This window comes from Mobula hypostoma (assembly GCF_963921235.1).
Source record: "Mobula hypostoma chromosome 5 unlocalized genomic scaffold, sMobHyp1.1 SUPER_5_unloc_5, whole genome shotgun sequence".
In the NCBI taxonomy this organism is placed as follows: domain Eukaryota; kingdom Metazoa; phylum Chordata; class Chondrichthyes; order Myliobatiformes; family Myliobatidae; genus Mobula; species Mobula hypostoma.
Window position 1 is genome coordinate 1 of NW_026948117.1, and position 18,883 is coordinate 18,883.

Below are 18,883 nucleotides of genomic sequence, written 5' to 3' on the forward strand. Positions count from 1 at the left end.
TTACTCCCTCAGTGCCAGGCTGTGTCCTGTAAAGGGAGGTGAGTGTTGACAGTGACCCGTGTCAGTGTGAAACTCCCACAGTGCTGGGCTTTGTTCCCTGCAGGAAGGTGACGGCGGCTGCCCAGCAGCAGTTGGGGCGCCTGTGGCACACCAGCAACGTCTACATGCACCCTGGCATCGGGCCGTACATGGAGAAACTCTGCTCCACCCTACCCCCTCCGCTGCAGGTGAGGCCAAGACCCCCACTCGGCCCTCTCGCCCCTCGCCTGGCAATGAGGGTGGAGACTGGACTCTGGGAGACAGTGTGGGCAGCAGACTCACTCCGTCACTGGGCCGAGGGTGGGAGTAATTGGGCCAGCGTTGGGGTGGGGGTTGTTGGTGTTATGTGGATAGGGTTGGGGGGTTGGTTGGAGGCATGTATTGGGGGGTGGACTGGGGGGAGTGAAGAGGTGGAGTGCCGGTTATTTTGGGGAGAAGGGATGGGTTGGGAAGGGGGACTGGCTGGGGCTTAGGGAGGGGAGGGGAGGGGGGCACGATTGGGGAATGAGGGATGGGAGGGGTTTGGTGGAGAGAGGGTTTTGGATCAGTGGACTGGGTGGGGGTTTCGTGGGGGGGTATGGATCGGTGGACTGGGTGGGGGTTTGGTGGGGGGGTTTGTGGATTGGTGGACTGGGTAGGGGTTTGGTGGGGGGGTATGGATCAGTGGACTGGGTGGGGGTTTGGTGGGGGGGTTTGTGGATTGGTGGACTGGGTGGCGGTTTGGTGGGGGGGTATCGATCAGTGGACTGGGTGGGGGTTTGTGGGGGGTATCGATCGGTGGACTGGGTGGGGGTTTGGTGGGGTTTGTGGATTGGTGGACTGGGTGGGAGTTTGGTCTGGGGAGGGGAGGGTGTATGTGTGGGGAATGAGGGATGGGTGGGGGTTTGGTGGGGTGGGGAGGGTGTATGTGTGGAGAATGAGGGATGGGTGGGGGTATGGATTGGTGGACTGGGTGGGGTTTGTGGGGGGTGTGGATCAGTGCACTGGCTGGGCGTTCAGTCTGGGGTGGGACACTGACGGTTACCGACTGTGGCAGGTGGTTTTTCTGGTGAACAGTGGTTCGGAGGCGAACGATCTTGCCATGCTGCTCGCCAGGATCCACACGGGAAATCACAGCATCATCACCCTCAGGTGAGACCCAGCCCCTGGGGCAGGGGAGTGGATTGGGAAGGAAAGGGGTGGGCGTGAGGATATGAGGTTGAAGGATGGAGACGGGGTGGAAGGGAAGAAGGGAAAGGATGGGAGATGAGTGGGGAGGGGTGGGGTGAAGGATGGAAGGGAAAGAGGGAAAGGGTGTGGAGGGGAGGAAAGGGGGTTCAGAGAGCTTGGACAGGAGGAGAAGGGAATAGGTAAGGGAGGGTGATGAGGGGTTGAGGAGGGTGGACGGTTGGGGAGTGACATGGAGGGCTGTTATGGCAGGGACAGCGATATTTTGAGACTAAGACTGTGATGAAAGGGCTGGAATCTGTGTATTTGGTCGTCATTTCCTTCAGGCGTGTCCGAGGTTACCAACTCCAAGCTGTCCCTTCCATGGGCCTGTTTACGTCATGCCCATAGTTTTCTGTTTTGTCAAGTTTTACATTATGCACAAAATTAAAAATGATGGCTTACGCCCTCTCCGGTGAATAGTACAGATCTTCACATGACTGTCCCTGTTAAAACTCCCTGTGGCGTTTACAACGTCTAATCTCCCTCCCTCACTCATTGCTGACCTACAGAATTCATCCAACAGCATAATTCAATTCAAGTTTGCCGCACAGCCATACATGGACGCAGCCAAACGAGACACTGTTACTCTGGGGAACAAACTGCAAAGACATGGCAGCCCAATTGAATAATTACTTTGGTTCTGTCTTCACTAAGGAGGACATAAATAATCTTCCAGAAATAGTAGGGACAGAGGGTCCAGTGAGATGGAGGAACTGAGGGAAATACATGTTAGTAGGGAAGTGGTGTTAGGTAAATTGAAGGGATTGAAGGCAGATAAATCCCCAGGGCCAGATGGTCTGCATCCCAGAGTGCTTAAGGAAGTGGCCCAAGAAATAGTGGATGCATTAGTGATAATTTTTCAAAACTCGTTAGATTCTGGACTAGTTCCTGAGGATTGGAGGGTGGCTAATGTAACCCCACTTTTTAAAAAAGGAGGGAGAGAGAAACCGGGGAATTATAGACTGGTTAGCCTAACGTCGGTGGTGGGGAAACTGCTGGAGTCAGTTATCAAGGATGTGATAACAGCACATTTGGAAAGCGGTGAAATGATCGGACAAAGTCAGCATGGATTTGTGAAAGGAAAATCATGTCTGACGAATCTCATGGAATTTTTTGAGGATGTAACTAGTAGAGTGGATAGGGGAGAACCAGTGGATGTGGTATATTTGGATTTTCAAAAGGCTTTTGACAAGGTCCCACACAGGAGATTAGTGTGCAAATTTAAAGCACACGGTATTGGGGGTAAGGTATTGATGTGGATAGAGAATTGGTTAGCAGACAGGAAGCAAAGAGTGGGAATAAACGGGACTTTTTCAGAATGGCAGGCGGTGACTAGTGGGGTACCGCAAGGCTCAGTGCTGGGACCCCAGTTGTTTACAATATATATTAATGACTTGGATGAGGGAATTAAATGCAGCATCTCCAAGTTTGCGGATGACACGAAGCTGGGTGGCAGTGTTAGCAGTGAGGAGGATGCTAAGAGGATGCAGGGTGACTTGGATAGGTTGGGTGAGTGGGCAAATTCATGGCAGATGCAATTTAATGTGGATAAATGTGAAGTTATCCACTTTGGTGGCAAAAATGGGAAAACAGATTATTATCTGAATGGTGGCCGATTAGGAAAAGGGGAGGTGCAACGAGACCTGGGTGTCATTATACACCAGTCATTGAAAGTGGGCATGCAGGTACAGCAGGCGGTGAAAAAGGCGAATGGTATGCTGGCATTTATAGCAAGAGGATTCGAGTACAGGAGCAGGGAGGTACTACTGCAGTTGTACAAGGCCTTGGTGAGACCACACCTGGAGTATTGTGTGCAGTTTTGGTCCCCTAATCTGAGGAAAGACATTCTTGCCATAGAGGGAGTACAAAGAAGGTTCACCAGATTGATTCCTGGGATGGCAGGACTTTCATATGAAGAAAGACTGGATGAACTGGGCTTGTACTCGTTGGAATTTAGAAGATTGAGGGGGGATCTGATTGAAACGTATAAAATCCTAAAGGGATTGGACAGGCTAGATGCAGGAAGATTGTTCCCGATGTTGGGGAAGTCCAGAACGAGGGGTCACAGTTTGAGGATAAAGGGGAAGCCTTTTAGGACCGAGATTAGGAAAAACTTCTTCACACAGAGAGTGGTGAATCTGTGGAATTCTCTGCCACAGGAAACAGTTGAGGCCAGTTCATTGGCTATGTTTAAGAGGGAGTTAGATATGGCCCTTGTGGCTACGGGGATCAGTGGGTATGGAGGGAAGGTTGGGGTGGGGTTCTGAGTTGAATGATCAGCCATGATCATAATAAATGGTGGTGCAGGCTCGAAGGGCCGAATGGCCTACTCCTGCACCTATTTTCTATGTTTCTATGTTTCTATGATATATATATATGTAGATACATTGTCCCAAGCCTCAGCCCATTGAAATCTTCAGTCAGCAACAAAAGAGCTTGTCTTCTGCCAAGTGAACGGTGGGGGGCAGCACCTGCTCCATCCCGGACACTGTGCCACATTGCTGCAGGTGGAGTGCGCTAGCTTTGATGCCTCTCTCCTGGCGGCTGTACACAGTGGCTTCAGGCCCAGTCCTCACTATAACCGAGGCCCCGCAACCCCCGTTAGCCACTCCTGCTCTCAGCCAATAAATCAGTGAATCGAACTTGCAGGATTCCACATTAACAATGTCCAAAAGAATCCTGTGATCACAAGGAAAGCGACCAAGATGGTCACTTGCTAGTGGACTCTAAGCCTCCATTGACTCAGGCAGCAGCACCGTGTACAGCTTCACTTTCTCCACTCGCTGATGAGGTAGAATTGCAGTACTTTAAATTCTTAATAAATAGCAGAATCTTGCAATCATTAAAAATGCACTTAATAGGACAGTAGCACCTTTTGATGACCCGGAAGAAGCTGCTGCAACCAAATGCACTGCCATCTTACCGGACAGTCGGGCTCATATTTCTGAGCTTGTAATAGTATGGCACAGTAGCTCAGCGGTAGGTGAAATCCCTTTAACATTGACCTGGGTTCACTCTACCACTGACCCACATTTGCTTTACCACTGACCCGGGTTCACTGTACCACTGACCCCAGTTCAGTTTACCACTGACCCTGGTTCACTGTACCACTGACCCTGGTTCAGTTTACTATTGACCCTGGTTCACTGTTCCACTGACCCCAGTTCAGTTTACCACTGACCCTGGTTCACTGTACCATTGACCCTGGTTCACTGTACCACTGACCCTGGTTCACTGTACCACTGACCCCGGTTCAGTGCTGTCTGGAAGGAGTGAGTCCATTTTCTCTGTGACACTGTGGGGTTCCTCCACGTGCCCCGGTTTCCTTGCACATTCCAAAGATGTTCGGGTTAGGTGTGCAATGCTCTGGCACAGACTATGGTGGAGACAAGTCCACGTGTATATCTAAAGCAGAGGTTGATAGTTTAGGGCATTACGAAATGTGGCGACAAAGCAGGTGTATGGGGTGTGGGATCCAGGATTGGTCATGGTGGAATGCTGCAGCAGACCCGCCAGGCTGAATGGCCCAATTCTGCTCCTGTGTCTTATAGTCTGAAGGTTAGTAAGTTTGGGCACACTCTGTTGGTGCCAGAAGCACGCCAACACTGGCGGCCTGTCCCCAGCACGTCTGGTTCTTCTCTGTATGTTTTGACGTACGTATATATGAGAAATAAAGGTAATAAAGATTCTGTCCTCGACCACTCTGTGCCATCTCTCTCCAGCATTGCCTCCCCTCCACACCCCTTTCTATCTTTCCTTTCCTGCCCTTTCTGAATTCCTGGATACTTATTTCCAAATCCCTCTTCTTGAGCCGAGTCCGATGATCAGCACATCACAGTCTCTCATGGCCAGGTGGCTATCTGTGCCTGGAATTTGTTAATCTCATTCCTGCATCACACACATGGAGTGAAGGAAGTTCATTTCGACTTTTACCAGCACCGCCCACCTCCAGGTTATGGCTATTTGGGTCATGGAAACTTGCCCTTACCTAATGCACAAGTAGAGCAGCACCAGCACAGTACAAGATGTTTGGCCCATGATGTCGTGCTGAACTATATAAAGCTTAGTTACTCACTGTCTGTTATGCCACTGATGAATGTCCTCCGTCTCTCTCTGTATGGAAAGACCCTTCACTGCTGTTTCCAGAACAATGGTCTTTGGGCCAGAACCCTCCCTCCATTTTTCTTAACTCTACATGCCGATGTAAGAATCTTTCAAATGTCCTTATTGTAAAAGTCTGAGATATGGAATGAAATTCACTCATGGACTTTGGGTGAAAGAAAAATGAATACAGTATTGATTTTATTTTCAACTGGACACGTTAAGCTCAGGAAGTTTCACATCAGGAAAATTGTGACACGTCCCCCAGCTCAAATAACACCGGGTTCACCTGCACAGTCGTCACACTGACCAAGCTCGCTTTCCTAGGACTTTCTATTTTGTCCGGTTCCTGCCTCTGTTTGCGAGTGGTTGTACTCCTGCCTCTCCCTGGTGTGTTGAATATTGCCTTTGCCTTCCTGAATGCCCAGTCACCTGAACCCATTGTCTCTGATTCAACCCCCAGGTGCCTGCCCAGCCAATGCAAACCTCCCCAGTAGCAGCACGGGGCTCCCCAGAACAGTTTGCAGGTGTTTGGGATGAGGGTGGGGCAGTGACTAATAAAGTAGACGCTTGACCTGATAGTCGAGCTTCAGATGACTTTGCCTTGTCCTTCCGCCTGCACTCTCTCAGTATGTGTTACACTTTATTCTGCTGTCTGTTACCCATTTACCTTGTTCTACCTCAATGCACTGTGTAATGATCTGATCTGTATACAAGACACATTTTTCACTGCATCACGGAACATTTGATAATAATAAACTAATTCCTACCCCCCACCCTGAAGAGCAATCTGGAGGAAGGGGAGGGGCGTGAGCAGCCACCTCTCCAAATTCTGTGGTGAATTTACCAGGTCAGTTATCAAATTCTCTTTAAAAATGAGTTCCATTGCAGGATTGCAATTCTAGTGTAGGGCTGATGGACAGAATGGCCTCCTCGAGTGTGAGGAGTTGTAAGGTGGAGTGAAACTGCACTGATATCCTGTGCTTTTCCTCCAGGGGTAGTTATCACGGAGGCACTCAGGCCACCATGGGTCTCACATCCATCAGCACCTGGAAGTTCAACACAGCCACTGCCTCGGGCTGTGCCCCGGTAAATGGGGACGGCGGGGGGTGGGAGGGGGGAGACGCACAGAACGAGCCATAAATACCCCGTGGAACAGGGACAACAAGGGGAGGTCTACTGGGGGACAGTCCCACACACACTGGCACTCACTGGGGGACGGTCCCACAAACACACACTGACCCTCACTGGGGGACGGTCCCACACACACACTGACCCTCACTGGGGTACAGTCCGACACACACACACTGACCCTCACTGGGGGACGGTCCCACACACACACTGACCCTCACTGGGGTACAGTCCGACACATACACACTGACCCCCACTGGGGGATGGTCCCACACGCACAATGCAACTCATGGGGGGACAGCCCCACACACAGACACTGACCCTCACTGGGGGACAGTCCCACACACACACTGACCCTCACTGAAGGTCGGTCCCCCACACACTGACCCTCACTGGGGGACAGTCCCACACACACACTGACCCTCACTGGAGCACGGTCCCACACTCACACTGACCCTCACTGGGGGACGGTCCCACACACACACACACACTGACCCTCACTGGGGGACGGTCCGACACACACACTGACCCTCACTGGGGGGCAGTCCCACACACGTACACAAACTGACCCTCACTGCGAGACGGTCCCACACACACACTGACCCTCACTGGGGGACATTCCCACACACACTGACCCTCACTGGGGGACAGTCTCTCACACACACACTGACCCTCACTGGGGGACGGTCCCCACACACACACACTGACCCTCACTGGGGGACGGTCCCACACACACACACTGACCCCCACTGGGGTCATTCCCACACACACACTGACCTTCAACGGGAGACAGTCCCACACACACACAGTGACCCTCATTGGGGGTCAGACCGACACACACACACTGACCCTCACTGATGGACGGACCCACACACACACACACTGACCCTCACTGGGGGACAGTCCCACACACACACTGACCCTCACTGGGGACAGTCCCATACAGACACTGACCGTCACTGGTGGACAGACCCCCCCACACACACACACACACACACACACACTGACCCTCACTGGGGGACGGTCCCACACACACACACTGACCCTCACTGGGGGACGGTCCCACACACACACACTGACCCTCACTGGGGGACGGTCCCACACACACACACACACACACACACACACACACACTGACCCTCACTGGGAACGGTCCAACACACACACACACACACACACACACACACACAGTGACCCTCATTGGGGGTCAGACCCACACACACACACTGACCCTCACTGAGGGACGGACCCACACACACACACACTGACCCTCACTGGGGGACAGTCCCACACACACACTGACCCTCACTGGTGGACAGTCCCACACACACACTGACCCTCACTGGGGGTCGGTCCCACACACACACTGACCCTCACTGGGGGACAGTCCCACACACACACTGACCCTCACTGGGGGTCGGTCCCACACACACACTGACCCTCACTGGAGTACAGTCCCACACACACTGACCGTCACTGGTGGACAGTCCCACACACACACACACACACACACACACACACACACACACACACACAGACCCTCACTGGGGGACAGTCCCACACACACAGTGACCCTCACTGGGGGGCTATCCCACACACATACTGACCCTCACCTAGGGACAGTCGCGCACACACAGAGACACACACACACACACACACACTCACCCTCACTGGCTGACAGTCTCACACAGACACATTGACCTTCACTGGGGGTCCATCACACACACACACAAACACACACACACACACACACACACGGTCCGACACACACATACACACACACACACACACACACACACACACACACAGACCCTCACTGGGGGACAGTCTCACACACACACACACACTGACCCTCACTGGGGGACAGTCCCACACACACACTGACCCTCACTGGGGGTCGGTCCCACACACACACTGACCCTCACTGGAGTACAGTCCCACACACACTGACCGTCACTGGTGGACAGTCCCACACACACACACACACACACACACACACACAGACCCTCACTGGGGGACAGTCCCACACACACAGTGACCCTCACTGGGGGGCTATCCCACACACATACTGACCCTCACCTAGGGACAGTCGCGCACACACAGAGACACACACACACTCACCCTCACTGGCTGACAGTCTCACACAGACACATTGACCTTCACTGGGGGTCCATCACACACACACACAAACACACACACACACACACACACACACACAGACCCTCACTGGGGGACAGTCTCACACACACACACACACTGACCCTCACTGGGGGAAGGTCCCACACACACTTACCCTCACTGGAGGACAGTCCCACACACACACTGACCCGCACTGGGGGCCAGTCCCACACACGCACACACTGACCCTCACTGGGGGACAGTCCCACACACACACTGACCCTCACTGGGGGACGGTCCCCACACACACACACTGAACCTCACTGGGGGACGGTCCCCACACACACACTGACCCCCACTGGGGTCATTCCCACACACACACTGACCTTCAATGGGGGACAGTCCCACACACACACACACACACACACACACACACAGACACACTGACCCTCACTGGGAACGGTCCAACACACACACACACAGTGACCCTCATTGGGGGTCAGACCCACACACACACACTGACCCTCACTGAGGGACGGACCCACACACACACACACTGACCCTCACTGGGGGACAGTCCCACACACACACTGACCCTCACTGGAGTACAGTCCCACACACACTGACCGTCACTGGTGGACAGTCCCACACACACACACACACACACACACACACACACACACACACACACACACACACAGACCCTCACTGGGGACAGGGGACAGTCCCACACACACACTGACCCTCAATGGGGACAGTCCCACACAGACACACTGACCCTCACTGGGGGACGGTCCCACACACACACTGACCCTCAATGGGGGGCAGTCCCACACACACGCACACACTGACCCTCACTGGGGGACAGTCCCACACACACTGACCCTCACTGGGGGACGGTCACACACACACACTGACCCTCACTGGGGGACGGCCCCACACACACACTGACCCTCACTGGGGGATGGTCCCACACACACTGACCCTCACTGGGGGTCAGTCCCACACACGCACTGAACCTCACTGGGGACAGTCCCACACACACACACACACACACAGACCCTCACTGGGGACAGTCCCACACACACACTGACCCTCACTGGGGGACGGTCCCACACACACACACACTGACCCTCACTGGGGGACGGTCCCACACACACACTGACCCTCAATGGCGGACAGTCCCACACACACACACACACACACACACACACACTGACCCTCACTGGGGGACATTCCCACACACACTGACCCTCAATGGGGGACAGTCCCACACACACACACACACACACACACACACTGACCCTCACTGGGGGACAGTCCCACACACACTGACCCTCACTGGGGGACAGTCCCACACACACACACACACACACACACACTGACCCTCACTGGGGGACGGTCACACACACACACTGACCCTCAATGGGTGACAGTCCCACACACACACACACTGACCCTCACTGGGGGACAGTCCCACACACACTGACCCTCACTGGGGGTCGGTCACACACACACACTGACCCTCACTGGGGGACGGTCCCACACAGACAGACTGACCCTCACTGGGGGACATTCCCACACACACACACACACACACACACACACACACACTGACCCTCACTGGGGGACGGTCACACACACACACTGACCCTCACTGGGGGACAGTCCCACACACACTGACCCTCACTGGGGGTCGGTCACACACACACACTGACCCTCACTGGGGGACGGTCCCACACAGACAGACTGACCCTCACTGGGGGACAGTCCCACACACACACACTGATCCTCACTGAGAGACAGTCCCACACACACTGACCCTCACTGGGGGACGGTCCCACACACACACTGACCGTCACTGGGGACAGTCACACACACACACACACACACACACACCCTCACTGGGGACAGTCCCACACACACACTGACCCTCACTGGGGGACGGACCCACACACACACACTGACCCTCACTGGGGGACGGTCCCACACACACACTGACCCTCACTGGGGGACGGACCCACACACACACACTGACCCTCACTGGGGGACGGTCCCACACACACACTGACCCTCACTGGGGGACATTCCCATACACACACACACTGACCCTCACTGGGGGACGGTCCCACACACACTGACTCTCACTGGGGGACAATCCCACACACACACTGACCCTCACTGGGGGACAGTCCCACACACATACTGACCCTCACCTAGGGACAGTCGCGCACACACACACAGACACACACACACACACACACACACACACACACTCACCCTCACTGGCAGACAGTCGCACACAGACACATTGACCTTCACTGGGGGTCCATCACACACACACACAAACACACACACACACACTGACCCTCAGTGGGGGACGGTCCGACACACACATACACACACACACACACACACACACACACACACACAGACCCTCACTGGGGGACAGTCTCACACACACACACACACTGACCCTCACTGGGGGAAGGTCCCACACACACTTACCCTCACTGGAGGACAGTCCCACACACACACTGACCCGCACTGGGGGCCAGTCCCACACACGCACACACTGACCCTCACTGGGGGACAGTCCCACACACACACTGACCCTCACTGGGGGACGGTCCCCACACACACACACTGACCCTCACTGGGGGACGGTCCCACACACACACTGACCCTCAATGGGTGACAGTCCCACACACACACACACTGACCCTCACTGGGGGACAGTCCCACACACACTGACCCTCACTGGGGGATGGTCACACACACACACTGACCCTCACTGGGGGACATTCCCATACACACACACTGATCCTCACTGAGAGACAGTCCCACACACACACTGACCCTCACTGGGGCATGGTCCCACACAAACACTGACCCTCACTGGGAGACAGTCCCACACACACACTGACCCTCATTGGGGACGGTCCCACACACACACACTGACCCTCACTGGGGGACATTCCCATACACACACACTGACCCTCACTGAGAGACAGTCCCACACACACACACACTGACCCTCACTGGGGCACGGTCCCACACACACACACTGACCCTCACTGGGGGATGGTCCCACACACACTGACTCTCACTGGGGGACAATCCCACACACACACTGACCCTCACTGGGGGACAGTCCCACACACATACTGACCCTCAACTAGGGACAGTCGCGCACACACACACAGACACACACACACACACACACACACACACACACACACACACACTCACCCTCACTGTCAGACAGTCTCACACAGACACATTGACCTTCACTGGGGGTCCATCACACACACACACACACACACACACCCTCACTTGGTCAGTCCCACACACACACACACTGACCCTCAGTGGGGGACGGTCGAACACACACATACACACACACACACACTGACCCTCACTAGGGGACTGTCCCACACACACACTGACCCTCAATGCGGGAACGGCCCCACACACACACACACACACACACACACACACACACACACAGACCCTCACTGGGGGACGGACCCACACACACAGTGACCCTCACTGGGGGACTATCCCACACACATACTGACCCTCACCTAGGGACAGTCGCGCACACACACACAGACACACACACACACACAGACACACACACTCACCCTCACTGGCTGACAGTCTCACACAGACACATTGACCTTCACTGGGGGTCCATCACACACACACACACACGCACACACACACACACACACACACACACACACACACACTGACCCTCAGTGGGGGACGGTCCGACACACACATACACACACACACACACACACAGACCCTCACTGGGGGACAGTCTCACACACACACACACACTGACCCTCACTGGGGGAAGGTCCCACACACACTTACCCTCACTGGAGGACTGTCCCACACACACACTGACCCTCAATGCGGGAACGGCCCCACACACACACACACACACACACACACACACACACACACACAGACCCTCAATGGGTGACAGTCCCACACACACACACACTGACCCTCACTGGGGGACAGTCCCACACACACTGACCCTCACTGGGGGACATTCCCATACACACACACTGATCCTCACTGAGAGACAGTCCCACACACACACTGACCCTCACTGGGGCATGGTCCCACACAAACACTGACCCTCACTGGGAGACAGTCCCACACACACACTGACCCTCATTGGGGACGGTCCCACACACACACACTGACCCTCACTGGGGGACATTCCCATACACACACACTGACCCTCACTGAGAGACAGTCCCACACACACACACACTGACCTTCAATGGGGGACAGTCCCACACACACACACACACACACACACACACTGACCCTCACTGGGAACGGTCCAACACACACACACACACACACACACACACACAGTGACCCTCATTGGGGGTCAGACCCACACACACACACTGACCCTCACTGAGGGACGGACCCACACACACACACACTGACCCTCACTGGGGGACAGTCCCACACACACACTGACCCTCACTGGGGAGCGGTCCCACACACACACTGACCCTCACTGCAGTACAGTCCCACACACACACACTGACCCTCACTGGAGTACAGTCCCACACACACTGACCGTCACTGGTGGACAGTCCCACACACACACACACACACACACACACACACACACACACACACAGACCCTCACTGGGGACAGGGGACAGTCCCACACACACACTAATCCTCACTGGGGGACGGTCCCACACACACTGACCCTCACTGGGGGACGGTCCCACACACACACTGACCCTCACTGGGGGACGGCCCCACACACACACTGACCCTCACTGGGGGTCAGTCTCACACACGCACTGAACCTCACTGGGGACAGTCCCACACACACACACACACACACACACACACACACACACAGAGCCTCACTGGGGACAGTCCCACACACACACTGACCCTCACTGGGGGACAGTCCCACACACACACACACTGACCCTCACTGGGGGACGGTCCCACACACACACTGACCCTCAATGGCGGACAGTCCCACACACACACACACACTGACCCTCACTGGGGGATATTCCCACACACACTGACCCTCACTGGGGGACAGTCTCTCACACACACACTGACCCTCACTGAGAGACGGTCCCACACACACACTGACCCTCACTGGGGGGACAGTCCCACACACACACACACACACACACAGAGCCTCACTGGGGACAGTCCCACACACACACTGACCCTCACTGGGGGACGGTCCCACACACACACACACTGACCCTCACTGGGGGACGGTCCCACACACACACTGACCCTCAATGGCGGACAGTCCCACACACACACACACACACACACACACACACACACACACACTGACCCTCACTGGGGGATATTCCCACACACACTGACCCTCACTGGGGGACAGTCTCTCACACACACACTGACCCTCACTGAGAGACGGTCCCACACACACACTGACCCTCAATGGGGGACAGTCCCACACACACACACACACTGACCCTCACTGGGGGACATTCCCATACATACACACTGATCCTCACTGAGAGACAGTCCCACACACACTGACCGTCACTGGTGGACATTCCCACACACACACACACACACACAGACCCTCACTGGGGGACAGTCCCACACACACTGACCCTCACTGGGGGACGGTCCCACACACACACTGACCGTCACTGGGGACAGTCACACACACACACACACACACACACCCTCACTGGGGACAGTCCCACACACACACTGACCCTCACTGGGGGACGGACCCACACACACACACTGACCCTCACTGGGGGACGGTCCCACACACACACTGACCCTCAATGGGTGACAGTCCCACACACACACTGACCCTCACTGGGGGACATTCCCATACACACACACTGATCCTCACTGAGAGACAGTCCCACACACACACTGACCCTCACTGGGGCATGGTCCCACACAAACACTGACCCTCACTGGGAGACAGTCCCACACACACACTGACCGTCACTGGTGGACATTCCCACACACACACACACACTGACCCTCACTGGGGGACGGTCCCACACAAACACTGACCCTCACTGGGAGACAGCCCCACACACACACTGACCCTCATTGGGGACGGTCCCACACACACACACTGTTTCTCACTGGGGGACAATCCCACACACACACTGACCCTCACTGGGGGACAGTCCCACACACATACTGACCATCACCTAGGGACAGTCGCGCACACACACACAGACACACACACACACACTCACCCTCACTGGCAGACAGTCGCACACAGACACATTGACCTTCACTGGGGGTCCATCACACACACACACACACTGACCCTCACTTGGTCAGTCCCACACACACACACACACACACACACACTGACCCTCACTGAGAGACAGTCCCACACACCCACACACTGACCCTCACTAGGGGACTGTCCCACACACACACTGACCCTCAATGCGGGAACGGCCCCACACACACACACACACACACACACACACACACACACACACACACACACAGACCCTCACTGGGGGACGGACCCACACACACAGTGACCCTCACTGGGGGACTATCCCACACACATACTCACCCTCAACTAGGGACAGTCGCGCACACACACACAGACACACACACACACACAGACACACACACTCACCCTCACTGGCTGACAGTCTCACACAGACACATTGACCTTCACTGGGGGTCCATCACACACACACACACACGCACACACACACACACACACACACACTGACCCTCAGTGGGGGACGGTCCGACACACACATACACACACACACACACACACAGTCCCTCACTGGGGGACAGTCTCACACACACACACACACACTGACCTTCACTGGGGGAAGGTCCCACACACACTTACCCTCACTGGAGGACTGTCCCACACACACACTGACCCTCAATGCGGGAACGGCCCCACACACACACACACACACACACACACACACACACAGACCCTCACTGGGGGACAGTCCCACACACACAGTGACCCTCACTGGGGGACTATCCCACACACATACTGACCCTCACCTAGGGACAGTCGCGCACACACACAGACACACACACACACACACACACACACACACACACACACACACACTCACCCTTACTGGCTGACAGTCTCACACAGACACTGACCCTCACTGGGGGTCCATCACACACACACACACACACACACACACACACACACTGACCCTCAGTGGGGGACGGTCCGACACACACACTGACCCGCACTGGGGGCCAGTCCCACACACGCACACACTGACCCTCACTGGGGGACAGTCCCACACACACACTGACCCTCACCGGGGGACGGTCCCCACACACACACACTGACCCTCACTGGGGGACGGTCCCACACACACACTGACCCTCAATGGGTGACAGTCCCACACACACACTGACCCTCACTGGGGGACATTCCCATACACACACACTGATCCTCACTGAGAGACAGTCCCACACACACACTGACCCTCACTGGGGCATGGTCCCACACAAACACTGACCCTCACTGGGAGACAGTCCCACACACACACTGACCGTCACTGGTGGACATTCCCACACACACACACACACTGACCCTCACTGGGGGACGGTCCCACACAAACACTGACCCTCACTGGGAGACAGCCCCACACACACACTGACCCTCATTGGGGACGGTCCCACACACACACACTGTTTCTCACTGGGGGACAATCCCACACACACACTGACCCTCACTGGGGGACAGTCCCACACACATACTGACCATCACCTAGGGACAGTCGCGCACACACACACAGACACACACACACACACTCACCCTCACTGGCAGACAGTCGCACACAGACACATTGACCTTCACTGGGGGTCCATCACACACACACACACACTGACCCTCACTTGGTCAGTCCCACACACACACACACACACACACACACACTGACCCTCACTGAGAGACAGTCCCACACACCCACACACTGACCCTCACTAGGGGACTGTCCCACACACACACTGACCCTCAATGCGGGAACGGCCCCACACACACACACACACACACACACACACAGACCCTCACTGGGGGACGGACCCACACACACAGTGACCCTCACTGGGGGACTATCCCACACACATACTCACCCTCAACTAGGGACAGTCGCGCACACACACACAGACACACACACACACACAGACACACACACTCACCCTCACTGGCTGACAGTCTCACACAGACACATTGACCTTCACTGGGGGTCCATCACACACACACACACACACACACACACACACACACACACACACACACTGACCCTCAGTGGGGGACGGTCCGACACACACATACACACACACACACACACACAGTCCCTCACTGGGGGACAGTCTCACACACACACACACACACTGACCTTCACTGGGGGAAGGTCCCACACACACTTACCCTCACTGGAGGACTGTCCCACACACACACTGACCCTCAATGCGGGAACGGCCCCACACACACACACACACACACACACACACACACACACACACACACACAGACCCTCACTGGGGGACAGTCCCACACACACAGTGACCCTCACTGGGGGACTATCCCACACACATACTGACCCTCACCTAGGGACAGTCGCGCACACACACAGACACACACACACACACACACACACACACACACACACACACTCACCCTTACTGGCTGACAGTCTCACACAGACACTGACCCTCACTGGGGGTCCATCACACACACACACACTGACCCTCAGTGGGGGACGGTCCGACACACACACTGACCCGCACTGGGGGCCAGTCCCACACACGCACACACTGACCCTCACTGGGGGACAGTCCCACACACACACTGACCCTCACCGGGGGACGGTCCCCACACACACACACTGACCCTCACTGAGAGACGGTCCCACACACACACTGACCCTCAATGGGGGACAGTCCCACACACACTGACCCTCACTGGGGGACAGTCAAACACACACTGACTGTCACTGGTGGACATTCCCACACACACTGACTCTCACTGGGGGACGGTCTCACACACACACACTGACCCTCACTGGGGGACGGTCCCACACACACACTGACCGTCACTGGGGACAGTCACACACACACACACACACACACACACACACCCTCACTGGGGACAGTCCCACACACACACTGACCCTCACTGGGGGACGGACCCACACACACACACACACTGACCCTCACTGGGGGACGGTCCCACACACACACTGACCCTCAATGGGTGACAGTCCCACACACACACTGACCCTCACTGGGGCATGGTCCCACACAAACACTGACCCTCACTGGGAGACAGTCCCACACACACACTGACCCTCAGTGGGGGACGGTCCGACACACACACTGACCCGCACTGGGGGCCAGTCCCACACACGCACACACTGACCCTCACTGGGGGACAGTCCCACACACACACTGACCCTCACTGGGGGACAGTCCCCACACACACACACTGACCCTCACTGGGTGACGGTCCCACACACACACTGACCTTCAATGGGGGACAGTCCCACACACACACACACACACACACTGACCCTCACTGGGAAGAGTCCAACACACACACACACACAGTGACCCTCATTGGGGGTCAGACCCACACACACACACACTGACCCTCACTGAGGGACGGACCCACACACACCCACACTGACCCTCACTGGGGGACAGTCCCACACACACACTGACCCTCACTGGGGGACGGTCCCACACACACACAGTGACCCCCACTGGGGTCATTCCCACACACACACTGACCTTCAGTGGGGGACAGTCCCACACACACACACACACACACACACACACACATACTGACCCTCACTGGGAATGGTCCAACACACACACACACACACAGTGACCCTCATTGGGGGTCAGACCCACACACACACACACTGACCCTCACTGAGGGACGGACCCACACACACACACACTGACCCTCACTGGGGGACAGTCCCACACACACACACTGACCCTCACTGGGGGACGGTCCCACACACACAGAGACCCTCACTGGGGGACAGTCCCACACACACACACTGACCCTCACTGGGGGACAGTCCCACACACACTTACCCTCACTGGAGGACAGTCCCACACACACACTGACCCTCACTGGGGGACGGTCCCACACACACAGTGACCCTCACTGGGGGACAGTCCCACACACACACACTGACCCTCACTGGGGGACAGTCCCACACACACTTACCCT

The 18,883-nt window shown here is 55.8% G+C and overlaps 1 protein-coding gene across 1 annotated transcript in view; it reads left to right on the top strand.

Moving 5' to 3' along the window:
- Positions 1–103: 103 nt before the first annotated feature.
- agxt2 (alanine--glyoxylate aminotransferase 2) overlaps positions 104–18,883 on the top strand; it is a gene marked incomplete at its 5' end in the record, with an annotated part of 97,335 nt that continues 78,555 nt past the window's right edge. The window contains 3 exons of the mRNA XM_063038904.1: positions 104–227; positions 1,076–1,170; positions 6,345–6,438. Coding sequence (XP_062894974.1) covers positions 104–227; positions 1,076–1,170; positions 6,345–6,438 — 313 coding nt within the window. The remainder of the gene's footprint in view (positions 228–1,075; positions 1,171–6,344; positions 6,439–18,883) is intronic.